The sequence below is a fragment of the Hirundo rustica genome, chromosome 22 (genome assembly GCF_015227805.2).
Source record: "Hirundo rustica isolate bHirRus1 chromosome 22, bHirRus1.pri.v3, whole genome shotgun sequence".
In the NCBI taxonomy this organism is placed as follows: Eukaryota; Metazoa; Chordata; class Aves; order Passeriformes; family Hirundinidae; genus Hirundo; species Hirundo rustica.
The window spans coordinates 6,293,068-6,320,835 of NC_053471.1; the positions used below are offsets into that span (position 1 = coordinate 6,293,068).

Genomic DNA, 27,768 nt, shown 5'->3' on the forward strand with positions numbered 1-27,768 from the left:
GAATGGGACTGGGGCAGGGAACGGGGCAGGGAATGGGGCAGGGAATGGGGCAGGGAATGGGAACGGGGCAGGGAATGGGGCAGGGAACGGGGCAGGGAATGGGAATGGGTCAGGGAACAGGACAGGGAATGGGGCAGGGCCGTGTGCTGGCCCATTCCTGGCCATCCCCTGGCTCTGGGGACATCCTTGGCGTGGGGACAGCGACTCCTGGCTGTCCCTGAGCTGCTCCAGCAGGGAAAGGCTCGGTGCCCCCAAACTCCCGGAGGAGATGGGGAATATCCCATCTCCCCACGCCCCTATCCCAGCACAATTCCCAGGAGAGCTGAGCACTCCCGGGGGTGCCGGAGGCGCCCGGACCCTTTGCTCCCTGGGATATTTGGTGTCTGACCCCTGCAGCCGTCCCTGCGCTGCTCCCCACGCGCCCGGGGGCAGAGTTTGGGGGGTGGGATGGGCATTTCAGCAGCTGGACGCTCCCAGCTGGAGCGAAAGGAATTATTGAGAGGTGTCGGGAGAGCTGGGAGCCTCCAGCACGCTCAGCCGGGGAGGAGAGCAGCCTGGAATGGTAACGCTCGGTTTTGGTTTATTCCCTGACCGTTTCCTCGCTCTCCTTCGCCTCACAGCGAGGACAAGCGTGCCTGGGATGTTTTTGGTTTTGGTTTTGGTTTTGGTTTTTGGTTTTGGTTTTGGTTTTTTGGTTTTTTGGTTTTGTCCACAGCCAAAACTGAGATTAAACCTCGCAAATTCAACATTTCCCCCCTTCTTTGTACACAGCAGAATTCAGTAACCAAATGCGGCGAGTCGGAAAGTTTGGGTTTATCTAAGAATTTTTTTTTTTTTTCCTTTTTTCCCCTTTCTTTAGGAATTTAGGACAGGCCATTTGTGCTCCTTTAGCCTCTTTTCTTCCCGTTTTTAAGCCCATTTGGTTAAGAAACCCAAGGATTTCTCCCAGGCCTGCGGCACCGAGGGGTTTTGCCCTCCTGCCCCTTTGCCGGGCACAGCCGCAGGGATCTTTCCGTGCCCGGGGTCAGGGCGGGCGCTGGCAGCGGCGCCAGCTCTGCCGCGCACGTCGCTCCCTCATCTGACACCCGCCGGCGCCAGGCACATGAAAAAGTCAGGCAGGTGCTCCCCGAGGAGCTGCCCGTGTTTCGTCCGTATTTCATCCCGCCCGGACACTTCAGGGATTCCTCTCCCCTTTTTTTAGAATTTTTGTTTATTTTATTTTTCCGGGAATGGCTTTAGGAGCAGCAGCTCTTTCACTCGGATTTTTTTTTTCCCCCCTCACCTCTCGGTGATGAAATCAGAGCAGAGCTTCCTGTTTTCTTTTCTCTGCATTTTCCTTCTCTTCTTCCCATTTTTTTTCTCTTTTTCCCATTTTCCTTCTCTTCTTCCCATATTCCTTCTCTTCTTCCCATTTTTCTCCTCTTCTTCTCACTTTTCCTCTCTTCTTCCCATTTTTCTTCTCTTCTTCCCATTTTTCTTCTCGTCTTCCCATTTTCCTTCTCCCCATTTTCCTTCTCTTTTTCCCATTTTCCTTCTCCCCATTTTCCTTCTCATTTCCCCATTTTCCTTCTCCCCATTTTCCTTCTCTTTTTCCCATTTTCCTTCTCCCCATTTTCCTTCTCATTTTCCCATTTTCCTTCTCCCCATTTTCCTTCTCATTTTCCCACTTTCCTTCTCTTCTCCCCATTTTTTTTCTCTCCCCATTTTCCTTGTCTTCCTCCCGATTTTCCCCCTCTTTTTCCCATTTCCTGGGAGTCTCCCTGCCTCTGCCCGCCCCCCAGGGGGGTATTTTGGGGTGGGCGCTGTGCCAGCCGCGCCGGGCAGGGGCACAGGCGGCAGCAGCTCCCATGGCTGGCTCCTGGCAGAGCTCCGCGTGTTCTGGAAGATTCTCCCGCCCGCAGGGAGCTCCGGGAGCCGCTCATCGGAGCGCGGAGCGGGCCCCGAAACCCCCGGAGCTCCAGGGAGGGACGGAGCCGGCCCAAACTCGGGGTGTCGGAGCAGGAAGGGACAGAACCGCGCCCCGAGGGATTCCCGGAAATCCTCAAATGTCCTCAAAAAGACTTTTATATATATATATATGTGTGTGTGTGTGTGTATGTAAAATATATTATATATAATAATTATATATAACTAATATCTATAATACCTAATACCTAATACCTTATACCTTATACCTTATATATTATATATTATAGGTAATAGGTAATAGGTAATAGGTAATATAATATACAATATATAATATACAATATATAATATACAATATAGAATATATGTAGTATATTGTATATTGTATATTGTATATTGTATATTGTATATTGTATATTGTATATTATAGACGTGTTTTTATATAATATATAAATATATAATATAATATAATATAATATAATATAATATAATATAATATATCTTATAAATATACTACATACCATCTATAATATAATTAATTTTATATGCAATATATATTTTATATATTAGTATAGATATTATAGATAAAAATAATATATATTATACATATACATTCACATATATGTATATTTAATGTGTGAGATATATATTGTAACACACACATTAAATATATATACAAATATATATATACACACATATACATTCACATATGTGTATTTAATGTGTGTATGTGTATATATAACACACACATCAAATATATATACATACACAAATATATATATTTAAAAATATGTATTATACATACACATTTACCTATATGTGTATTAATGTGTGTGTATAGAGAGAGGTGTATATATATACATTTACATGTAAATATATAAATATTTATATATAAATATATAAAATATACATCTTGAACACACGTCAAATATATATAAATATTTATTTATATATATTTAGTGATGAAGAAGACAAAAAGGTAAACAAAAAAGATATTTTATGAATAAAAATAAATTATATATTTAAATATATTTTAATATTTTTACACGTTAAAATATATAAATATAGATAAATATATAAATATATTTTTATCAATAAAATTACTAAAAAATTAATAAAAATTAATAAAAATTAAAATAAAAGTACAGGAACCAGGTTGGTTTTTGCTAAACCCTGTGTTCTCTCGCTGAGAATTCCTCCCCGCTCTCAAAGCCAAAGGAGCAGGTGACAAGCTCCACTTTCACTGATTTTTATTTTCCTTTCCCCCTTAAAATTTGCTGTTTATTCTTTGAGGGGAGAAAAAAGAAAAGTTTGGAATTGTGGCTCAAAAAATCAGAGAGCAGAGAGAGCCCCAGGACCCCTGCAGCAGCAGGGAAGGAGCGGGGATCCGTGGCGGGGATTTAAGAGGTTTTTTTGTGTTTGCAGGTGCCCATTTCCACCTCAGTGCCGCCCGGACAGATCTGGGGCCGCTCCAAATAAATAAAGCCATTTTTAGATCCCGGCTCTGCTGAGAAATGTGTCGGAGGAAAAGCAAAGCAGGAGGAAGGGGGGAGTTTTACAGCCCCGAACCCCCCGGAGCAGCACTGGGGAAAACCCAAGCCCAGGTCCTGGCCGAGACTCGGGTCAGGGTTTAGGGGAGAGCAGGAGCCGGAGGCGCTCTGGGAATGCTCCCGGACACACCCCAGGGGCAAAAATTCCCCCTCATCCAAGTGCAGGACGGCAAAGGAGGGAAACCACCCCCGGGAATTGTCCGATCTCACCGGAGCCCACCGGGGAGCGGTGACATGTCCCCTCCGAGAGCCCCGGTAAAACGCGCTGGGGACCCTCAGAGCGCTCACCCAGGGGCCTGGAGACCCCCCTTGGATCACCTCATCTCACTTGGGACGTCCCCTAGCGCGGTTTGGTTGGGAATAAATCGATATTTGGGGGGGTTATCAGGTGCAGATCCTCCCCGAAATGGAGCAAACCTGAGAGGAAACAACAGCAGCTCCGAGCCCCACACGCTCCTGAACGTGCCCCTTTTACAGAACTGAACACCAGCCACAGCTAGAAAAGTAAACAGCTCTTCAACTCAGCCACATTTACATTTAAATTCACAGAACCCACTCAGAATTTACATGTAAACTTTGTTGGATACCTCCTGGAAAAAAACCAAAAACCACCAGAACAAAAACCCAAAAAAAATCCCCCCAAAAAGCGAATACAACCAGAGATATTCAAGTACAAATTGTTGTGGTTGTGCCAGGGACAGAACCAAAGCACAGGTTTTCGTTGCCGCGTTGGGTTTTGCGGCCTCTGCACGGGGAACAAAGGTTAGGGATTTGGAGCCTCAGGTGAAAACGTTGGGATTTGCTGCTGACCTTGTACAGGATCTGGCCTCAGAGGCTGGGAGATGACGACCCCGAGGCTCTGTCCCCGGTTTGTGTCCCGCGGCGGCTCTGGAGGGGCACCGGGGACGTGCCAGCCCCCCCGGCACCACCGCGGTCCCTGCGGGGCTTCGGCTCTCCCGGAGCCTCTCCCGCGGGGAATTTCCTCCCGTCCTCGCCTGGAGCAGCCTTTGGGGTGAGCCCAGGGCTGGGAGGGACGCCCCGAGGGGAATTTGGGGGTTCCCCCGCAGGGAAGGCTCTCGGGGAGCGCAGGTCACCTGGCATTTTCACCGGCACCGGGGCTGGAGGCAGGAAGGAATTCTGCTGGCGCGGGGTGGAAAGGAAATCCCGCCGTGCTCAGACCCGCCTGGGGTTTGGGGTTTTTTTCCCCCCTCTCCATTTTCTGCCCCTGCCTCTGATGTGGCAGCAGGAGAAACCTGCGAGCGGAGCACAGCCCCGCTGCGCTCGTGTGCCAGGACGGGCGGTGAGCGCCCCGGGCGCCCTGGCAGCCTCCGGAGCTCACTGCGGGCAGCTTGGGGATCCTCCCAGGGACCAGCTGAGGCTCTGGTGCAAAGGAATCCCACAAACCCTGGCTCCTTTCTGGCTTTGGAGCTGCTGCTCCCTCTGAACACCGAGCTCCCGAGGGAACCTGAGGGAGCCCGATCCCCTTTTTTGGCTCATCGATTTTCGGGGGGCAAAGCCGTCGTCCCTGAGCGCTCCTGCGGCCCCACAGAGGCCGGGGCTGCCGTGCTCTGCCCCCACCCTCAGATTTCGGGCAGGAATTGGAGCCCTGGAGCTGCCAGGCCCTGCAGAGCTGAGCTCAGGGCTCATCCCGGGGAGAGGAGAGCGCCGGGGGAGCAGCCCCTAGACCTGGAAAACCTGCTGGACAGGAGAAGGGGAGCTGCAGGGGCTGCCCAGCTCCTTCTCCTCGGCCTCCCACAGGTTGTCGTAGCTGAGGTCGCTCTGGAAGCTCTGGAGCTCGGCGTAGTCGTGGTAGGACGCGGAGTCGCGGCAGGGGCCGGCGGCGTCTGTCACCCGGTAGGTGCCAAGGCTCCCACCTGCAGGGAACGGGGAGGAGCGTGCTTTAGGCGCCCGTGGGGTGCCACAGTGCCCACGAGATAACAGGGGTTCTACTCTTCTGCCGTCAAATGAGTGCTGTGCTCAGCTGTCTTGGGTTCTAATGCAGGACGTCACCAAAAGTTTGGGTTCTGTCACCATCTGTTAAAGCAGGTGGGGCAGGGTTCTCTGTCTCTTCCAGGACCCATCCCTCGTAATTCCAGAGGTTTATCTGCTGTTAAACCAGCTGGGGCACGGTCCTTTATCCCTTCCAGGACCCCTCCCTCATCATTCCAGGGGGATATCTCCTGTTAAACCAGCTGGGTCTCCGTTCTTTATCGCTCCCAGGACCCGTCCCTCCTCACTCTGGGTTTATCTCCTGTTAAACCATGTGGATCTCAGTTCTTTATCCCTTCCAGGACCCGTCCCTCCTCACTCTGGGTTTATCTCCTGTTAAACCATGTGGGGCAGTGTTCTCTGTCTCTTCCAGGACCCGTCCCTCCTCACTCTGGGTTTATCTCCTGTTAAACCATGTGGGGCAGTGTTCTCTGTCTCTTCCAGGACCCGTCCCTCCTCACTCTGGGTTTATCTCCTGTTAAACCAGCTGGGTCTCAGTTCTTTATCCCTTCCAGGACCCGTCCCTCCTCACTCTGGGTTTTCTCCTGCCGAGCCAGCACAGGTGGCACGGGCACGGGCAGGTGGCAGCCTCGGGGAGGGGGAGCGACGAGGGGCAGCGGGGAGGGCGCTGAGGGCCGGGGCGGCGCGGGGCCTCACCTGGGGCGTGCAGCGAAGGGCCCGGCTGCTCCTCTGGCAGGGAGGAGATCTGGGGACAGAGGGACGCCCGGTGAGGGTGGCACGGCCGTGCCACGCCGGGAAGCTGCCCAGCACGGTCCCTGCTCGCCAGGATGGTCCCTGGCATGGAGCGAAGGGCACAGAGCCCTGCAGGGACCACCCCAGGCGAGCTGGGACCACGGGGTTGTTCCCCTGCACCCCTTGAGCGTCCCCTGCACCCTCTAAACGTCTCCCTGCACCCCCTGGGTGTCCCCTTGTGCCTTTTTACTGTCCCTTGCACCCTCTAAATGTCCCTCCGCACCCTCTGAGCGTCCCCTGCACCCTCTAAACGTCCCCTTGTGGCCTCTGAGTGCCCCTTTGTAACCTTTTAGTGTCCCCAGCCCCCTCTGAGTGTCCCCTGCACCCTCTAAACGTTCCCTTGTACCCCCTGAGCATCCCCTTGTACTCTTTTACTGTCCCCTGCACCCTCTAAATGTCCTCTTGTACCCCCTGAGTGTCCCCTGCACCCCTTGGGTGTCCTCTGTACCCTCTGAGTGTCCCCTTGTACCCTTTTACTGTTCCCTGCACCCTCTAAATGTCCCCTTGTACCCTCTGAGTGTCCCCCCGAGTGTCCCCTTACACCCTCTGAGTGTCCTCTTACACCCCCCAAGTGTCCCCTTACACCCCCTCAGTGTCCCCTGCACCCCTTGGGTGTCCTCTGTGCCCTTTTACTGTCCCCTGCACCCTCTAAACGTCCCCTTGTACCCTCTGAGTGTCCCCCCAAGTGTCCCCTTACACCCTCCGAGTGTCCCCTGTACTCTCTGAGTGTCCCCTGGACCCTCTGAGTGTCCCCCCGAGTGTCCCTTTACCCCCCCCGAGTGTCCCTTTACCCCCCCCAGGGTCCCTTTACCCCCCCAGTGTCCTCTTACCCCCCCCCGAGTGTCCCCTTACCCCCCCCGCGTGTCCCCTGCCCCTCTGGGCTGGTTCCCAGCCTCACCTCCCCGAGGTAGGAGCCCTGTGCCGGTGCCCGCAGCTGGAGCCGCCGCGGGGTGCCCGGGGTGTCGTAAGCGGGGCCCGTGGGCACCTCCCTGCCCTGCCCTGGCAGGGGCTGGCAGTGCCACCGCTCCGGGGACAGGGGCTGGGGACACGGGGATGGCGCCGTGTGCCCGTGGCACTGCAGGAACTGCAACAAAAAAACCCGACAGCCGCAGCTTGGATCCGGGAAATGTGAGAGCCGGGAAATGCCCACCCGGGAAATGCCCACCCGGGAAATGTGAGAGCCGGGAAATGCCCACCTGGGAAATGCCCACCCGGGAAATGCCCACCCGGGAAATGCCAACCCCGAACCCAGCCGGGCTGGCAGCACGCCGGGGCCAAGGGAGGGCTGCTGGTTCTGCCCTCCCCACGAATTCTGCTCCGTCCTCACCCCGGTGGGCCGCTCCCGGGGATCCAAGGCACGGCGGGAGCTGGCCAGAAGTGAAGGCAGGGGGGTAAAAACTGCTCAGGAAATCCCTGCTGGATTGTCACAGCTGGAAATGCCGCCTTAAGGCACGCCCTTATCAGTGGGGAGGGCAGGGTGGGTTTTTGGGGTGAGCAGGGTGGTTTTTGGGGTGAGCAGGGTGGGTTTTTGGGGACGGCAGGGTGGGTTTTTTGGGGAGGACGGGGTGGGTTTTTTGTCATGGCAGGATGTTTTTTTGTGGTGGCAGGGTGGGTTTTTGGGGGAGGGCAGGGTGGGTTTTTTGTGGTGGCAGGGTGGGGTTTTGGGGGAGGGCAGGGTGGTCTCTGGCTCTGACTCATCTCCGGGACTGGGATGGGACTGGAACTGGGAATCTCTGGTTTCGGGAGCCTGGCTCACGTCTCTGCCTTTGTCCGGGGGTTTCTGCCTCCCCCCGGGGCTGTTGTGATCAGACAGGGGAAACCTGTTCCCCTCCACCCGGCCTGAAGGGACAGGGAACTCGGCTGGGCCCTGCCCCACCCCGAAATGCAGCTCTGGAGTTTCCTGATCCCTCCTCAGATGGCAGGGAAAGAAATAACCCCGGGCAGGGTTCCTGGAGCCTGGCTGCTGAGTCAGGGCCAGCTGGGAGCAGCAGGAGGGGAGGCTGGGGGCACGGGGAGCACTGGGAGCACTGGGAGCCGAGGGGTCAGTGGAAAGGGGCAGCAGTGGCTGCTGCGGGGAGCTGGGAGCTGCTGAGAGCTGAATTCCTGCCCAGCTCGGTGTGCTCAGGATGGAAACAGGGACAGGGCGCTCGCAGGAGGGGCTGGAGCGGGGCTGTGAGGTCCCAAATGCTGCTCATCCGTGTGGGATGATGGGGCCGGCTCCTGGCTGTGCTCAGCGAGGGGAATTCCTTAAGGAACGGTCACAGAGGGGTTGGGGCAGTGGCATCACTAAAAAACTGATGGAGACACGCTGGAAAACCCGTGCAAGAGGAGGCTGTGTCCCATGAGGCAATCACCTCCTACTCGTGGATTGCTCAGGAATTGGTGCCCACATCCCAGGGCTGCGGGAGGCGTTGCTCCATCTGCCCAACCTCCCCTCCCACGGCCCCTTTTCCCATGGAAGAGATTTCACACCTGCCCCGAAGCACCTGCCGGGCCCCTGTTCCTGCCAGCAGCACCGGCAGGGAGAGGTGAACAGTGCTGTGCCCAGGCAGGAGGATCCAGCCCCATCCCACATCCATCCTGATCCTGCATCCATCCTGATCCCGCATCCATCCTGATCCTACATCCATCCTGATCCTGCATCCATCCTGATCCTACATCCATCCTGATCCTACATCCATCCTGATCCCGCATCCATCCTGATCCTGCACCCATCCTGATCCTGCACCCATCCCCATTCCCATCCCATCCCATCCCATCCCATCCCATCCCATCCCATCCCATCCCATCCCATCCCATCCCATCCCATCCCATCCCATCCCATCCCATCCCCATCCCATCCCATCCCATCCCATCCCATCCCATCCCATCCCCATCCCATCCCCATTCCCATTCCCATTCCCATCCCATCCCATCCCATCCCATCCCATCCCATCCCATCCCGATCCCCGTCCCCGTTCCTCACCCTGCCCGTGTCCAGCTGTGCCGGGGGCTGCTGCTGGCAGCCGTGTGCTGCGTAGGGCTCGTGGTACACCGGGGACTGCGTCTCTGCTTTGGGGTTCTGGGGCACCAGGCCGCTCCTCTCGGGCTCCTGCTGCCCGCTGCTCCTGCCCTTGGATTTCCTGGCGCTGTTCCCCCGGCGCAGCTCCTGCGCGGGCGGCGCCGAGCCGGGCCAGGCGGGCAGTGCCAGGCTCTGCAACGACAGCACAGCCCCTGCAGCCGGCTCTGCTCCGGCCGGGGATGCACACGGGCATCACCCCAACATCACCCCGGCATCAACCTGACATCACCCCGGCCTGGGAATGCACATGGACATCACCCTGACATCACCCCAACCTCACCCCAACATCACCCTGGGCTGGGAATGCACATGGATATCACCCCAACATCACCCCAACCTCACCCCAACATCATCCTGGGCTCAGAAATGCACATGGATATCACCCCAACATCACCCCAACCTCACCCCAACATCATCCTGGGCTCAGAAATGCACATGGATATCACCCTGACACCACCCCGGGCTCGGGAATCACCCCGGTGCTGCCCCGGGCCGGCCCCACACGCTCTGACATCCCTGGAGCTGTGAGTCCTGCCCAGGGTCAGAGCAAAGATCCTGCCTGGAAAAATCCTCCACCCCCCTACGGCTTTTGTTTTGGGATTTCCCAGCCTTTGAAGCTCCTGTTTGTCCTTTTGTAATCCTCTGGAATCCCCAGCAGCTCCAGCACAGGGCAGAGGACAGGGACAGGGACAGGGACTGGGACTGGGACTGGGACTGGGACTGGGACTGGGACTGGGACTGGAACTGGGACTGGGATGGGATTGAAACAAGGACTGGGATGTGACTGCGATCCTTCAGCACCCTTTTCCTGTCCGAGCTGAGCCAGGCCAAGCCCAGGCTCCAGGCAGGGATTTGCTCCAACCCCACAGCAAACACTGCCAGCCCCAAAGGCAGCTCCAGCCCTATCCTGGGGGGATCCCCACAGGAATCCCAGGCCTTTTTTGGGGTTCACTTACGTGCAGAGGCTGGGAATAGCCGGGGGACAGGGGCTCCTCGAGCAGCCGGCCCTCGGGGGTCAGCAGGAAGGAGTGGCCGTCGGGCAGGGAGCCGCTGGTCTGGGACAGCTGGGTCAGCGTGGTCACTCTCCCTCCGGACGCCCAGGAGTTCGTGCGGCCATCGGAGCTGAGGGATCCCCTCCCACTGCTGGTGAACTGCACGGGGACAGGGACATCCTTGGGGACAGGGACATCCTTGGGGACATGGACATCCTTGGGGACATGGGCATCCTTGGGGACAGAGACATCCTTGGGGACATGGACAACCTTGGGGACAGGGACATCCTTGGGGACATGGACATCCTTGGGGACAGGGACATCCTTGGGGACAGGGACATCCTTGGGGACATGGACATCCTTGGGGACATGGGCATCCTTGGGGACAGGGACATCCTTGGGGACATGGACATCCTTGGGGACATGGGCATCCTTGGGGACAGGGACATCCTTGGGGACATGGGCATCCTTGGGGACATGGACATCCTTGGGGACATGGACATCCTTGGGGACAGGGACATCCTTGGGGACATGGACATCCTTGGGGACATGGGCATCCTTGGGGACAGGGACATCCTTGGGGACATGGACATCCTTGGGGACAGGGACATCCTTGGGAACATGGACATCCTTGGGGACAGGGACATCCTTGGGGACATGGACATCCTTGGGGACAGGGACATCCTTGGGGACACAGCCCTCCTGTCCCCGGACTCCAGGCTGTGTCCCCACGGCTGTGCCTGGAGTGTGGGATGTGCTGGTTTTGGGGTGAGCGAGGGGAATGAGGGGTGCCCAGCAGGAAAAGGTGTGGGGCTGTGACCCCAAAGCATCCCTCACCTGGATGGGATGTGGGGCTGTGACCCCCCAGGATCCCTCACCTGGCTGGGGTTTGGGGATTTGACCCCCCAGGATCCCTCACCTGGCCGGGGTGTGGGGGCTTGGACCCCGAGAAGCTCTCAGACCCCGAGAGGGAGGAGTCTGCGTTTCGGAACTGGGCGGTTTTGAGGCAGTAGAGCCACTCCTGGTAGTCCTGGTAGGTGGCACAGGTCACCCGGATGGAGTTGATCAGCCGGCCTGGAAAAAAACATCCCCCACCGTTGAGCCCGGGCCGGAGCGCCCGGAAACACCCGGGAATCCTCCTGCTCCTGCCCACCCCACATCCCCTGGGAGCTGGGCCTGGGATGGGGATGGATGTGGGATCAGGGTGAATGTGGGATCAGGGTGGATGTGGGATCAGGATGGATGTGGGATCAGGATGGATGTGGGATGGGGCTGGCTGTGGGATCAGGGTGAATGTGGGATCAGGGTGGATGTGGGATCAGGATGGATGTGGGATCAGGGTGGATGTGGGATCAGGGTGGATGTGGGATCAGGGTGGATGTGGGATCAGGGTGGATGTGGGATCAGGGTGAATGTGGGATCAGGGTGGATGTGGGATCAGGGTGGATGTGGGATCAGGATGGATGTGGGATCAGGGTGGATGTGGGATCAGGGTGGATGTGGGATCAGGGTGGATGTGGGATGGGACTGGCTGTGGGATCAGGGTGGATGTGGGATCAGGGTGAATGTGGGATCAGGGTGGATGTGGGATCAGGATGGATGTGGGATCAGGATGGATGTGGGATCAGGGTGGATGTGGGATCAGGGTGAATGTGGGATCAGGGTGAATGTGGGATCAGGGTGAATGTGGGATCAGAGTGGATGTGGGATCAGGGTGGATGTGGGGTGGTGCAGGGAATGCTCTGCCCTCGGTGCTGCTGTGGCTCCCAGGCTCTCCTGCCAGGACGCGGAGGATCCCAGATTTCCAGGCAGGGCGGTTCAGGGAGCCTGGCTGCACCAGGGAGGAGCCCTCGCACCGACCCCGAGCCCCCGTGGCTGTGCCAGGCTCTCCCTCCCGCGCCAGACACCCACCTTCGATCAAAAAGGAGGTTTTGTCGTTCTCCTCAAAGAGCACCTGGATGGCGTTGAGTGGGAGCTCTCCCTGTGGAGACAGGGACAGGGCTGGGACCAGAGCCAGGGACCAGGGGCACAGCTCTGGGTGTGGGCACCGGGCAGCCAAACTGTGCTCCCACCGGGGCAATTCCAGTGAGATTCCTGCTGCCTCCTGCACATCCCAGTGAGATCCCTGCTGCCTGTGCATCCCAGTGAGATTCCTGCTGCCTCCTGCTCATCCCAGTGAGATTCCTGCTGCCTCCTGCACATCCCTGTGAGATTCCTACTGCCTCCTGCACATCCCAGCGAGATTCCTGCTGCCTCCTGCACATCCCAGGAGATTCCTGCTGCCTCCTGCACATCCCAGTGAGATTCCTGCTGCATCCTGCACATCCCAGCGAGATTCCTGCTGCCTCCTGCACATCCCAGTGAGATTCCTGCTGCCTCCTGCTCATCCCAGTGAGATTCCTGCTGCCTCCTGCACATCCCAGCGAGATTCCTGCTGCCTCCTGCACATCCCAGTGAGATTCCTGCTGCCTCCTGCACATCCCAGTGAGATTCCTGCTGCCTCCTGCACATCCCAGTGAGATTCCTGCTGCCTCCTGCTCATCCCAGTGAGATTCCTGCTGCCTGTGCATCCCAGTGAGATTCCTGCTGCCTCCTGCTCATCCCAGTGAGATTCCTGCTGCCTGTGCATCCCAGTGAGATTCCTACTGCCTCCTGCACATCCCAGTGAGATCCCTGCACCTTGCACATCCCAGTGAGATTCCTGCTGCCTCCTGCACATCCCAGTGAGATCCCTGCTGCCTGCACATCCCAGTGAGATTCCTGCTGCCTGCACATCCCAGTGAGATTCCTGCTGCCCCCATCACGACTGTGTAGGGCCAGCGCTCCATCCTCTGCACAAAGCCGCACCTCGGGGAGCTCCCCAACATCCCACCAACAGCTCCAGCCCCCCCAGCAGCTCCCCCTCGCCGCTCCCACCTCGCCCGGGGCCTTTTCCCACCGGAGCATCGGGGCGAGCCCCATCCCAGCCCCACACCCTCGGCAGGGGCAGCTCCGGTGCAGCTGCAGAACAAAAGCACGGGGCTGTTCCCCGCCCAGCGCCGAGTGCGGGCGAGGGCAGAGCCCCGGGAGGAGGCGGCCGTGCCCCGGCACGCCGCTGGAAGAGCAGGTTCCCCGCCACGGTGAATCAGCGCCGGCACCGTGGGAAGGCAGCACGGCCTGGGAAGGGAGCAGGGCACGGGGCAGGGTTTAGGGTTTCAAAAGAGATGAGCTCATGGGAGAGCCCGGCCCGTTCCCAGGAGCTGCGAACAGCACCTTCCCGAAACCGGGCCGTGCCCGGGGCGCGTCCCGGCTGCTGGAAAACGCCCTGCGGAGCCGCTCTGGGATGCGGGAGCTCTGCCCTCCTCACCGGGAGGGAGCTGCTCTTCCCAGGATGGCAACAAAAGCGTTCCGTGGGTTCACGGTGCATCTCACAGCCCTGCAGCTCTGCAGCGCCGTTGGGGCCCGGCGGGTGACTCAGGGATGCAGCGGAGCAGCAGCTCCGGGGTCACAGACAGGTCACCGCTGCTCCCGGCGTTTGTTCCAGCGCGGGAGATGTGGGGAGAGCGCAAGGGGCTCGTCACGGGCATCAGGCGATGCTGGAGGTCACGGAGCCACCGGGGCTGGCACTGCTCAGTGCCGCTGCCGCCTGCGCTGGGGCTGAGTGCTGCTGCCACAGACAGGCACGGCAGAGGAGCTGCGCTGGCGTCCCTTGGGGAGCTCCCTGGCCCTGCTGTCCCTGCTGTCCCTGCTGTCCCTGCTGTCCCTGCTGTCCCTGCTGTCCCTGCACATCCCAGTGAGATTCCTGCTGCCTCCTGCACATCCCAGTGAGATTCCTGCTGCCTCCTGCACATCCCAGTGAGATTCCTACTGCCTCCTGCACATCCCAGTGAGATTCCTGCTGCCTCCTGCACATCCCAGTGAGATTCCTACTGCCTCCTGCACATCCCAGTGAGATTCCTGCTGCCTCCTGCACATCCCAGTGAGGTTCTGGCCCTGCTGCTCCCGCAGAGGGAGAGCGCTGCCAGTGCTGCACCAGCAGCAGCCTCCTGTCCCCTGCTGTCCCCTGCTGTCCCCTCCCCTGGCTGCCCGAGCCCTTCCCCACCGCATCCCGCGCTGCCCGGCTGCTCCCAGCTCCAGAGCGGTCCCGTGGCACAGAGCCTGGCAGGCAAAGCCCCCTCGGGGGCACTCTGGGGCGGTGCCAGCCCCTGCTCGGAGCAGGAGGGCCGGGCTCCGAGCCAGCACAGCCTCCCTCCCCGCCCCTTGGCAGGCAGCTCGCTCCCCCCGAGGAGGGCAGGGTGTTTCTCGTGGGAAGGGATCTTGCAGCATCCCCGCGCCCGCTCCCTGCCAGCTGGCACGGGAGGGAGCGGCGGGAGCACCGGGAGCGCCGGTGCAGGGCAGGGAGCAGCAGGGTGCTCCGAGAGGGTCTCACCTTGAAGCAGAGGCCGGTGGGCTCCTCGGACACGATCACCAGCGTGGAGGGGTAGAGCACCAGCAGCCGGTCGTGCTGCTCCTGGGGAAGAGGAGAGGGTTGGAGCCCCGGGAACAGCCAGGGGACATCCAGGGGACAGGCAGGGGACATCCAGGGGACAGCCAGGGGACAGTTGGGGAGCCCTCGGCTTTGTCCTTCTGGCAGCAGCCTGGGCCAAGGGTGCTGGGAGCAGCTGAGCTGCTTCCCTGTGCTGGGAGATGGCTTTGGGAAGAGCCAGACTGATTCCCTGCACTCCATCCCTCCATGGATCCATCCATCCCACCATGGATCCATCCCTCCATGGATCTATCCATCCATCCCACCATGGATCCATCCATCATCCCTCCCTCCCTCCCTCCCTCCCCGGAGCCGTGTCCTACCTGGAAGGGCAGGTGCTGGAGCTTCACCTTGGAGATGCAGAGGATTTCTCCCAGGGATTCCCGCTGGGTCCCTCTCCACTCCCGCACGGGCAGGTTCTGCACGGACCAGCGCAGCTGCTCCTTGCCGCCGGCGCCCTGGGGAGAGCCCACGCTGACCACGGGCACGCCCGGCCTCCCCCGCCTCCGGCCAGGCCCTGGCCCCACCTGGGGACGCTTTTTTGGTGCGGCAGGAGCGGGAAAGAGTAAATAAATCTGGGCAGGAGGCGGTTTTCCAGCTGGGAACGGACAACGGTTCTCCGCACTGAGCATCACCTGGAAATGCCTTTCCGAGGGGGAGGGAATTAAAACACCCCCAGAGACCAGGAGAGGCAATCTCTCGAATCTGGGCCTGTTTTTTATGCTTTTTTTTTTCCAGCCTCCTCCTGCTGCTGTTTTGCAAGCTCCGGGTGGTTGCACAAGCACCCAAAAGCGTGAGAGCTTCTCTGAGTCAGACCCCACGGAGCTCGCGCTGCTGCTGGCGGCACCCATGGGTGGCAGCTCTTCCTTCCAGCACATCCCCGCTGCCAGCGGCTCTCAGACCCCCCTGGGAGCTCTTTTCGCACCCTCTCCCCCCAGGAAAGCCCCCAAAGGAAAGCTGGGACATGGGACACGGCCGTGGGACGCTCACCTGGGCCAGCAGGGGCAAGGCCAGGTTCCCTCCGCAGAGCTGGATCTGCTTCTCCAGGTGGTAGAGCCACTGCTTCAGCTCGGCCTCGGACGGGCAGAACACCACCAGCGGGTTCAGCAGGGGCCCTGGGAGACACGGGGTGAGCACGGGGTGAGCACGGGGTGAGCACGGCAGGGATCCCAGCACCCCTGGGATCAGCCGGCAGAGCTGCCAGCGCTGCGGGGGTGCGGGGACACCAGAGCTCTGCTGTGCCACCTCCAGTGCCCATGGCAGAGCTGTCACACGCTGCCAGCGCTGCGGGGGTGCGGGGACACCAGAGCTCTGCTGTGCCACCCTGTCCAGTGCCCATGGCAGAGCTGTCACACGCTGCCAGCCCTGCAGGGGTGCTGGGGACACCAAAACTCTGCTGTCACTCCCTCCTGTGCCCATGGCAGAGCTGTCACACGCTGCCCAACCTTCCACAGGGTTTGGGGACACCGAAACTGCTGTGCCACCTCCAGTGCCCATGGCAGAGCTGTCACACACTGCCAGCGCTGCGGGGGTGTGGGGACACCAAAACTCTGCTGTCACTCCCTCCTGTGCCCATGGCAGAGCTGTCACACGCTGCCCATCCTGCCACAGGGTGTGGGGACACAAAAACTCTGCTGTGCCACCCTTTTGTCACTCCAGCCTTCCGAGCCTGCTCCAGCCCTCTCAGACACGCCAAGCCCTGACCACCAGCCGCTTTTGGACCCCAAACCGGGCCAAGAACAAATCCCAAGGACGGCGCCGAAGCCCGGCCTGCCCTGCACCGCCGGGTTTCAGCTTTCCAGCCCTCCCCAGCAGTGTGCGGGGCGGCTCTGTGTGCGCAGGGACCGGCCCGGGCGCCGCTCCCTCGGCAGAAACCCCTGGCGTCATCTCCCCGTTTCACCCGGGCTCCCCGAACGCGGAGCACCAGCCGCTTCCTGACGCTTTGTTTGTCCTCTGCCTCACCCGGGCCGTGCCAGCCGAGCTGAGGATGGCTCCAGACAGCCCTGGCAGGGGGGGACAGCCCTGCAGCCCGGGCATTCCGGCCTTTGCAGCCCTCTCCGCCGCCCGGCGCAGCCTGGCGAGGGCAACAACCGCCGCGGGCAGGATGTGGGCTGGATGTCGTGATTAATAATTCACCGCCCGGCCCGTACCGAGCCCCGCTCGCCGCGGGCTCCCGAGGATCTGCCCCTGCCGGACTCGCAAGCGCCCAGATAAGCCCGGATGGAGCGGGACTTTGCCCCTCTGCGGAATCTTTAGTGCCCTAATTCCTGCATTATTTATAAACAGCCTTCCACGGAGCCTTTGAAGCGCGTCTGTCTTGCAGGAAATGCAGAGTAAACACGGCCGAGGTGGGGCACAGACTTCCCTGAGTGACTCCAACCCCATGACAGCAATTTGGTGCCGAGCGTTTGCCGGGCATCCACGTGTCTGCGGCTCTGGAGCGCTCCCGTTTCCTCTTCCCTCGCTTTCCCTGTCCTTGCAAGGAGGATACAGCCATTCCTGCGCAGCCAGGGGAGTGGGATGCTGCTCTCTGGGCATTCCCTGGGCATCCAGGAATTATAAATGCGAATTAAACCCAGCAGGAATCCCTTGCTGCCAGGGCATGACCCTGGGTGTGACCCTCGGTGGCACTGCCACCCCCCGGGGCACACCCCGAGGGCATCACCCACTGCCACAGCTAAACAGGGCCCAGAAGGAAGAGAAAATGAGGAAAGAAACTCCCGGGACACGCCTGGGGCTGCTGTGAGAAGTGCGAGCTGTGAATCCAGCCCCTGCCATTGCCCTGGGCCCCAGGGACACGTCCCAGTGCCCCAGCCAGCCCTGAGCTCCTTCCGCTCTCCTTGCGCCCTCAGGGTCACTCCCTGCCCTCGGGAGAGGTGGGAGCAGGAATTCTGCTCCATTCCTCGTTTCCAATAACCCGGCAGAGCTGGGAGCAGGAATTCTGCTCCATTCCCTCTTTCCAATAACCCAGCAGAGGTGGGAGCAGGAATTCTGCTCCATTCCCTGTTTCCAATAACCCAGCAGAGCTGGGAGCAGGAATTCTGCCCCATTCCCTGTTTCCAATAACCCAGAAGAGGTGGGACCAGGAATTCTGCCCCATTCCTCATTTCCAATAACCCGGCAGAGGTGGGAGCAGGAATTCTGCCCCATTCCCTGTTTCCAATAACCCAGCAGAGGTGGGAGCAGGAATTCTGCTCCATTCCTCATTTCCAATAACCCGGCAGAGGTGGGAGCAGGAATTCTGCTCCATTCCTTGTTTCCAATAACCCAGCAGAGCTGGGAGCAGGAATTCTGCTCCATTCCCCGTTTCCAATAACCCAGCAGAGGTGGGAGCAGGAATTCTGCTCCATTCCCTGTTTCAAATAACCCAGCAGAGGTGGGAGCAGGAATTCTGCTCCATTCCTTGTTTCCAATAACCCAGCAGAGGTGGGAGCAGGAATTCTGCTCCATTCCTCATTTCCAATAACCCAGCAGAGGTGGGAGCAGGAATTCTGCTCCATTCCTCATTTCCAATAACCCAGCAGAGGTGGGAGCAGGAATTCTGCTCCATTCCCTCTTTCCAATAACCCAGCAGAGGTGGGAGCAGGAATTCTGCTCCATTCCCTCTTTCCAATAACCCAGCAGAGGTGGGAGCAGGAATTCTGCTCCATTCCCTGTTTCCAATAACCCAGCAGAGGTGGGAGCAGGAATTCTGCTCCATTCCCTCTTTCCAATAACCCAGCAGAGGTGGGAGCAGGAATTCTGCTCCATTCCCTGTTTCCAATAACCCAGCAGAGGTGGGAGCTGTCCCCACGTGTCCCCGTGTGTCCCTGGTCCCATCCTGCCCTCCCCTGCGGCAGCCCTGGGCACTCTGGAGCAGGGGAAGTTGTAAATTCCGGAGAAAAGCAGAGTTCAGCTCCCCGCAGCCTGTCCGGGGCTGTTCCCTGGGGCTGGCACATCCCAATCCCCCCGGATCCCGGCTCCCGGCCGTGCCCACACACCCACCTGAGATGTGGAAAGCGTGCTCCTGCTGCCCGGGGCTCTGCCCAGCCGCCAGCTCACGCACCTCCAGCTCCTTCAGAGGCAGCAGCCCCTGGGGAGGAGAGCAGGGGTTATCTTGGGCTCTGCCACGCTGAGGAACACCTTTAGATACCACAGGTCGGGTTTGGGGGATTTTTTTTTTTTTTCTTTTTTTCTTTTTTTCTTTTCATTTTAAGGGCAACCTCAGCAAAACAACGGTGGTTTAGCAGGGGAAAGCCAGAGGACGGGACTGATCCCAAAGGAGAATGGAGCTGTCCAGACCCTGGATGCTCAGGTTCCCGCTCTGACAAAGCCCAGGGACGGGTGACAGCTTTGTTCTCCCTTCTGGGCTCCCCAAACAACCTCCGCAGAAGATGCTAATGGCTCTAATGCCTCGGGGCACATTAATTCCTTGTTAATTCCTCCGCTGTGAATAAACTCCGGAGCCGTTTCCAAAGGAGTCAGGAGGGTTTGGGATGTTGTTTGTCTCCTGACACGGGAATTTCCAGCAGAAGGCTGCCTTGGGGGTGACTGGAGAGCTTTTACTCATGTTTTACATCACCCTCCAGTCAGCTAAAGGCCAATCAATCACTTCTAAGAGGAACTAATTTTACAATCGTCTCCCGAACGTGCTCGGTTTCAGTTCCTCCTGGTGTGGAGGAAGAGAACATCCCGGGCTGTTGTTTTACAGCTGTGGCTCTTTTGCTGCGGTGCAGAACACTTCACCCATCGTTTGTAACTCCCCAGCACCGCCAGGTTAAAAGATTCACCAGCGGTGTGCCAGCAGAGCTCCCCGAGGCTCAGGTTTCTCTCCCCACCTTCTCCCACGGGATAATTCACGGTGGAAAAGCCCAGCCTGCAGATGAGAGCTCCCCCTCGGCCCAGAAGACCCCCACAGGCACCAGGGCCGGGGGGATTTGGAACCCCAAATCCCAAGGCTCAGCTCCCTGGGCACAGAGGTGGCTCCGGGTCCCCTCCAGGTCACCTCCCGGCTGGCCCTGGGCAGCCCACAGGTGACCCTGAGCTGGTGTGGGACAGGCTTCGGGACAAATCGGCCTTCTGGAGTTTGGGATCCCCGGGAAGGGACTCGGGGACATCCCCCAGAGCATGTGCCCCCAGTGTGTGTGTGTGCCCCCAGTGCCTGCAGCCCGGGGGCCCTACCTGGTAGGTGAGGCCGTTGGGACCCGTGGACTGGAAGTACAGGTAGGACTGGAACAGCTCCAGGAAGCAGCTGTTGACCTCCTGCAGAAGGGACACGATTGGGGTGATCCCAGGACCCCTTTGGGGTGATCCCAGGACACCTTTGGGATGATCCCAGGACACCATTGGGGTGATCCCAGGACACCTTTGGGGTGATCCCAGGACCCCTTTGGGGGGATCCCAGGACACCTTTGGGGGGATCCCAGGACACCTTTGGGGTGATCCCAGGACCCCTTTGGGATGATCCCAGGACCCCTTTGGGATGAACCCAGGACACCTTTGGGATGAACCCAGGACACCTTTGGGGTGATCCCAGGACACCTTTGGGATGATCCCAGGACACCTTTGGGGTGATCCCAGGACACCATTGGGGTGATCCCAGGACACCTTTGGGATGAACCCAGGACACCTTTGGGGTGATCCCAGGACACCTTTGGGGTGATCCCAGGATACGTTTGGGGTGATCCCAGGACACCTTTGGGATGATCCCAGGACACCTTTGGGATGATCCTAGGACCCCTTTGGGATGATCCCAGGACACCTCCCAGCCTCCCTCTGCATCCCAGGCAAGGAAAAGCTTCTCCCGGGGCCGCAGCTGTGCTCATGGAGGCAGCTCCCAGGTGCCCAGAGGGTTGGCAGCAGGTGGGCACGGCGTGGCAGAGCTGCCCCAGAGCAGCCCAGGGAATTCTCCAGGAGCCCCGTTTCCCAGGATTGCCCCTCCCTTCCCAAAGAGGTGCCTCAGGCTTACCTGGCAGTGCTGGAACTTAAACTTGACCTTGGAGTAATAAATCATTTTGCCCAAATTCCTGACGACCGTTTTCCTCCGGCCTTTCTTGAACAGGCTGGGGAACCTCTGGTCCAAGTTTTCCTTCTGGTCTTCCTGCTTCTGAATGATCTGCACGGAGGAGACGGGGAGGAAAAGCAGATCAGGGCGGGTGGAAGGGACATTCCCGGAAGATCTTCGCAGCAGGGACTGCGGGCCCTGGGCTGTTTGTTGTTGGGTCTCCTTGCCAACGTGGGTCCGGGGCTCGGTTACTGCTGGGAGCCTGCGAGGGGATCCTCACCTAGAGCGGGAGCTTCTGGGCTGGAGAACAGGGGGGGCAGAGGCACCTCTCGCGTTTAGGGTGTCCCAGCTGCACAGACAACCCACCCCAGCGCGCCCTGAGCGTTCCTGCCACGCGGGAGAGGAAAGGTTTCCCCCGCTCTGATCGCTCCTGCGCTCCCCAGCTCTCCCAGCTCGGACCCCTGCTCAGATTCCCTCGGTTTCTCTGGGCTCCAGGTGCCGGGTTTGGGGCAGAGCCCCACAAAAAGCAGCTGCCAGGCAGGTTTTTGTCCCTGCAAAAGCTGCAGGAGTCCAGCAAGCACCACGGGAGAGCCAGGGCTGAGGAGAGCAGGCGGCACTCCGGGCTGGGAGCTTCCCTGATTTCCTGGTTATCCGGGAATTCTTCCTTCTGTGCAGGAGCCTGACCCCACAGCTCTCAGCACCCTAAAGCTCTTCCCTAAAGCCATTTTTTCTGGGAAGGACACTTGGATTCCTGGCTGATGGATGAGGATGAGGATGAGGATGAGGATGAGGATGAGGATGAGGAGCCGGCACAGACACCCGGCGCTGTGACTCACCCACCGGCATGGGGTCAGGTCAGCCCCACTACAGGCATCCCAGGGAATGGGAATGGAGCTGGGATCTGGGAATGGAGCTGGGAATGGAGCTGGGAACTGGGAATGGAGCTGGGAATGGAGCTGGGATCCGGGAATGGAGCTGGGATCCGGGAACAGGAGCCAAAGGCAGCCAGGACCCTTTCACCCGCAGAGCACAGGGCTCCTTCCAGGGCCTCGCTGAATTCGGGTTGCTGTTTTTAGGACACGAGTTAACCCCTTCCTGCTGAAACCCTCCCTCCAATTTCCCAGGACTCAGGGAACACCCTGGGAGCCCAGGAAAGGTCTCACTGGGGCAGCTCGGCGCAGGAAAAAATGGGATTTGTGCCACAAATGCAGAGCAAAGAGCAGCTGGTGACGGGTAGAGCAATAACAGAGCAGGGCTCGGATAAGGGCACCAGCAGCTCCTGGGAGTGGGGAGAGGTGAGGTGATAAAATCGTGGGCACGGAGATAAGGAACAGCAGCAGCCACTGCTGCTGCCTGGGGCGTGGCAGCCAAATTTCCCAGGAAGGAACCAGGCACCGAGAGGAAAAAGCAATGCGGGAGCTGGGAATGCAGCGTTGGGAAAGAGTTTCCAAAGGGATCCTCCCGTGGGCAGGAGGGAGAGCTTCCACCGGTGCCTGTGTGGCAAGGAATAAATGGAATATTTCCCTCTCCCAAACGAGGCTGGCAGCGAGACTGAGGTGGATGGCAGGGCCGAGCATGGGAGCAGCTCCCAGGCCGTGGAAAAACGGGATCACATCCCTGGAATCTGCTGCCCTTCCAGCCCCCAAACCGTGGGAACGCCTCAGCCGAAGCCGCAGGGTCCCGGCGCTCTCCCTCCCTCTGGAATTCCCCCCAGCCCGGGCTGCACCCCCCCACCCCAGCCCATTCCCGTTATCCCGCTGCCCCGCAGGCGCCGCCCATCCCTGGAAAGCTGCTCCGCGGGGTTCGGGCGGTGCGGGCGCCCCGACACGTCCCGATCCTACAGGTAGAACGAGTTACTCACGAAGGGCCCAGCCCTGCAGCCCCCGAGCCCCGCCGTGAATCAGAGCTCCCTGAGCAAAACCCCAAACCCCGGGCTCTCGGGGCACATCCTCCCCCCGGCTGCCACGGGGGTGCCGGGGGTGCAGGATGTCACCGCCCCTGTCCCAAGGCCTGTTGCGCTCCGGGTTTGGGCGATGCCATCTCCTGTGGGCTGGCACCGGTGTCCTGTGCTGCGCCCGGCCCTGCAGCTGCTGCCGCTTCCCAAAATCGCGGCAGGGGCAGAGGGGCGAAGCCCAGCCCTCCTCCAGAACACCGGGAGCCTGTGGCTGAGCCGGGAGTTTGGATCCCCCCTGCCCCAGGCGGGGGCGAAGGCTGAAAACCTGCTCCATCCTCCTTCCCTCCATCCCTGCGGAGACCCCGCGCTCCCTGGGGTGCCCAGCTGAGCGATGTCCCAGTGATCCTCGCCAGGATCCTTCTCCGGGATCCGCTCACGCTGACAGCTCACCCTGGGAATTATCCAGGATCCATCCGGGACCCGGTTTTTGCTGCCTGATCCCTTCGGATCCGGCTGGTTCCCACAGGGAGCCTCCCCTGGAATTCCCTCTGCCTGGCACTGCGGCTGTGCCTCAGTTTCCCCTTCCCCACGTGGCTGACGAACACCCAGCACAGCTCCCAAAATTCCACCCACGCCCCCGGCCCACCCAGCGGGACCCTCGGGGGCTCCTGGCTCCCCTCCGCTCTCCCCGAGCAGCGCTGGGAACGGGGAAGGCGGCCACGAGGCTGGGCCGTGCCCGGGGCAGCCCTGCCCTTCCTGATTCCCTTCCCAGGCTCCTGCTCCGTCTCACCCCGGCGTGGGAATGAATCACTGAATCCTCCCACCTGCCACAGCTCGCTCGGATTTTCCCGTCCCTCGCAGGCGACCCAGAAATGAAAGAGCCGAGAGCAAAGGTGTCCCCATGTCCCTGTGTCCCTGTGTCCCCATGTCCCCGTGTCCCTGTGTCCCCGTGTCCCTGTGTCCCCATGTCCCTGTGTCCCCATGTCCCTGTGTCCCCATGTCCCCGTGTCCCTGTGTCCCCGTGTCCCCATGTCCCTGTGTCCCTCTGTCCCCATGTCCCCATGTCCCCATGTCCCCATGTCCCTGTGTCCCCGTGTCCCCGTGTCCCCATGTCCCTGTGTCCCCATGTCCCCGTGTCCCTGTGTCCCTGTGTCCCCATGTCCCTGTGTCCCCGTGTCCCCGTGTCCCTGTGTCCCTGTGTCCCCATGTCCCTGTGTCCCTGTGTCCCTGTGTCCCTGTGTCCCTGTGTCCCCATGTCCCCGTGTCCCCGTGTCCCCGTGTCCCCGTGTCCCCGTGTCCCCGCATCCCCATGTCCCTGTGTCCCCATGTCCCTGTGTCCCCATGTCCCCATGTCCCCGTGTCCCCGTGTCCCCATGTCCCCGTGTCCCCATGTCCCCGTGTCCCCATGACCCCTGCTGGGCTCAGCCAGGTCCCCTCCACACCTGCATGGGGACCCTGGGCAGGGAATTCAGCTCTGGGAGGGGCTCGTCCCTTCCTGGGATCTCTTTGGGACGGAGCTGCTGCTGCCCCCAGACCCGAACCCAAACCCAAGGCCCCTGCCAAGCGCCGTGCTCGGGGCGGGTGGGAATGAACCCCCGGAGCAGTGGGGAGGGGGCTGGAGGGGCTGGAACTTGCCTTGGCCGGAATATACTGCAGGATTTTGTCCGTGCTCGTGTCCCTCTCCTGGTCTCCGTCTATCCCAAAAAAGCTGGGAAGCTTTTTCTTGCCATTTTGTCTACGGAGGGAAGGGGGAACAAAAAAGAGAAAAACAAACCCTCAAAACACACATGGAAACACAGGCTGTGGAAAGAAGGAAGCCAGGACACCAAGCAAGCGATTTGTCACGGGCTTTCGAGTCACCCCAGCCCGGCCAAAGGCTGACGAAGCCTGGGAGAACAGGGACGGGAATTTGCTGCCCTCGTCGGGGTTCCTGCGCTTTGTTCCGCTTTGTTCCGGCTCTTTGCTCAGCCAGACCATCAGCTGGGCTCATCTGTGCCCCCAGAGCGGCGCAGGGCCCCTGGCAGAACACAAAAACCAGGCCCAGAGCCGGAGCGGGGCCGGATCCGCACAGATCCGGCAGAAATTCCCAGCGGGGGTTCACCTCTCCCTGCCCCTTTCCTCCCGTTCCCAGTTTCTCCCCACCGCACACCAGTCCCAGGCGGCCACTGGTGCTGCTGGGAAGGGCTGGGACCTCTTTGCTGGATTGATTTGCCAGCAATCTTCCTCAGACTGCACAGAAAACCAGGATAATCCCACGGGCGTGGGAAGCTGGGAGTCAGTGGGACAGGAGGAGCTCTGGGGCTTGGCTGCTCCACCACTGATGTGAGACCCCCAGGGCCCAAATTCCGCATGGGATCCCCTCTCTTTCACCCCAAATTCCCTGAGGGATCCCCTCTCTATTACCTCAAACTCCCCACGGGATCCCCTCTCTTTTACCCCAAATTCCCCATGGGATCCCCTCTCTTTTACCCCAAATTCCCCATGGGATCCCCTCTCTTTTACCCCAAATTCCCCATGGGATCCCCTCTCTTTTACCCCAAATTCCCCGAGGGATCCCCTCTCTTTTACCCCAAATTCCCCATGGGATCCCCTCTCTTTCACCCCAAATTCCCCATGGGATCCCCTCTCTTTCACCCCAAATTCCCCATGGGATCCCCTCTCTTTCACCCCAAATTCCCCATGGGATCCCCTCTCTTTCACCCCAAATTCCCCATGGGATCCCCTCTCTTTCACCCCAAATTCCCCGAGGGATCCCCACTCTTTCACCCCAAATTCCCCGAGGGATCCCCTCTCTTTTACCCCAAATTCCCCGAGGGATCCCCTCTCTTCTAACTCCTCAGGCTCCTGCAGCTTTGTCCCTGATTTCTGGCAGCACTGGACACCGCGGGGACAGCTCGGGGTCTCCTTTTATCAGAATCCCCTCAGCCCGGCAGAGTTTAGGGTTTTTCTGGCACAGCCTGACCCTGAACCCAGCACAGCCGGGGCTGGCAGGCCCATGAGGAATCACCTGCTCCCTCGGAGCTCTTCTCCAGCCCTGGCTGTGCCGATGGGAGCGGTGGGAAAGCTGGGAAGCCGCAGGGCGTTCCCTGGAAGCTGTCTCGGGACAGCCACCCACCGTGGCCAGCCCAGCGCCCCAGCCCCAAAGGATTTCACGGGTGTTTTCTGCTCCTTGGGCTTTACAAACACAAATCCTACTGGGATTTGGGGATTCCTCCCTAAAGCCGGGGAGTGGGAATGTTGTTTTCTCCCGACAGCGCCAGAGCTCCAAATAAAACCCCTCACAAGTGAAAACGGGGAATATCAGCTGCTCTGCACCGTGTCCAGCCCGGGGGGAGCTTAATTACCCAAACAAAAATTAACTCAGCTTCTCCTAACTTCTCCCGAGGGCTGGCCTTCCCTGCCCGCTGGGAATTCCATCCCAGGCTCTTGGAGCGAGCTGATCGCGGGGTCTGGCAGCGCCCAGCAGCAAAAAAACCCCACCGGGAGATAGGAAATCCCACCAGGAAATAGGAAACCCCACCGGGAAATAGGAAATCCCACCGGGAGATAGGAAACCCCAGCGGGAAATAGGAAACCCCACCGAGAAATAGGAAATCCCACCGGGAAATAGGAAATCCCACCGGGAAATAGGAAATCCCACCGGGAGATAGGAAACCCCAGCGGGAAATAGGAAATTCCCACCGGGAGAGATCCCGCAGTAAATCCCGCCCCGCTCCCGCATCCCGGGCCCGCGGGGTGCGCACTCACTCCTTCTTCAGCGAGGGTTTCCTTCGGAAGGAGCTCCTGAAGCCGCCGGGAGCCTGCGGGACACAGGCGATGTTCCCCATGCCGGCAGCGCCCGCGGAGCCCGCAGCGCCCTGGGGCCGCTCTGGGGCCGCTCTGGGGTCTCAGTGGGGTCTCAGTGGGGTCTCAGTGGGGTCTCAGTGGGGTCTCAGTGGGGTCTCAGCGGGATCTCAGCAGGATCTCAGCGGGATCTCAGTGGGCTGTCAGCGGGATCTCAGCGGGATCTCGGCAGACTCTCAGCAGGATTTCAGCACGATCTCAGCAGGATCTCAGTGGGCTCTCAGCGGGCTCTCAGCGGGCTCTCAGCGGTAACTCAGCAGAATCTCAGCACGATCTCAGCAGGGTCTCAGCGGGTTCTCAGCGGGCTCTCAGCGGGTTCTCAGCGGGCTCTCAGCGGGATCTCAGCAGAATCTCAGCACGATCTCAGCAGGATCTCAGCAGGATCTCAGCGGGCTCTCAGCGGGCTCTCGGCCGGATCGCTCCCGGCAGCTCCTCTCCGCCCGCCGGGACTCCACGGCGTGGGTGTGGGCAGAGCCCAAAGCCGAGCCTGCCCCTGCCCCTGCCCCTGCCCCTGCCCCTGGGAGGGGCCAGCCCGGTACCTGTTCCCGGGGAATCGAGGCCGGGAAGCGCAGAGCCGGCCGGAATTCCCGAGCCGGCGGCGGCACGGGGCTGGAGCCCCTGAGAATTCCATCCCGGAGCCTTCTCCCGACTGGAATTCGGCCGCCGCACGGGCGGAGATAAGGATGGAGCGAGATAAAAGTTGTTTCAGCATTAACAAAACCCCCCGCGGTTGAAGGGTTCCAAAGGCTCCACCGTTCCCGAAGGGGTTAAAATATTGAAAATAAATGGGCAGAGGGAAAAAAAAAAATCAAACAGGGGACGCTAAGCAAAATCTAGGATGGGTGGAAAATGGATCAAGGGGGCAAAGAGCAAAAGGAGACGTGCGTGAGCAGCAAAAAGAAGAAATTGCTTTAGAAAGGAAGCAAACGATTTCTGTGAGTGCCTCACTGCACGGAAATATAAGCAATAAAAAGGAGAAGTTAATGACAAAAGGTAAATGCAGACTCAATGTTTCTGTGCCAAAAAAACCAAACCAAACCAAACAAAAAAAAAACCTCAACACCAAAAAACCTCCCCAAAACAGGAATTACAGCCATAGGAAATGAGAAACCCTTTTCATTTTCGGGTGGCTGCTAAGAAGGGAACACAAAACTTGAATGCTCTGGATGAAAAAAGATCGAGAGAGTTCATGTCAGAAAGTTTGAGAGAGCTGAGCACAAAGGGCTTGGGTGGCTGTTGCAGCTAAGTCTTGCAGGACCACGGAATTCGCAAAGGAATTGCATCATTTAACGGG

The 27,768-nt window shown here is 59.2% G+C and overlaps 1 protein-coding gene across 1 annotated transcript; it reads right to left on the minus strand.

The window, feature by feature from the left end:
* Nucleotides 1-5,135: 5,135 nt before the first annotated feature.
* PLEKHN1 (pleckstrin homology domain containing N1) lies at nt 5,136-26,458 on the minus strand. The gene is made up of 15 exons (XM_040084739.1): nt 26,379-26,458; nt 24,267-24,366; nt 20,702-20,848; nt 19,915-19,995; nt 18,739-18,826; nt 15,739-15,869; nt 15,078-15,212; nt 14,659-14,739; nt 12,162-12,231; nt 11,170-11,324; nt 10,215-10,409; nt 9,163-9,390; nt 7,096-7,281; nt 6,102-6,150; nt 5,136-5,329 (listed from the first exon to the last, which is right to left on the minus strand). The coding sequence occupies exons 1-15, from the start codon at nt 26,456-26,458 to the stop codon at nt 5,136-5,138; spliced, it is 1,920 nt and encodes a 639-aa protein (XP_039940673.1).
* Nucleotides 26,459-27,768: the final 1,310 nt, after the last annotated feature.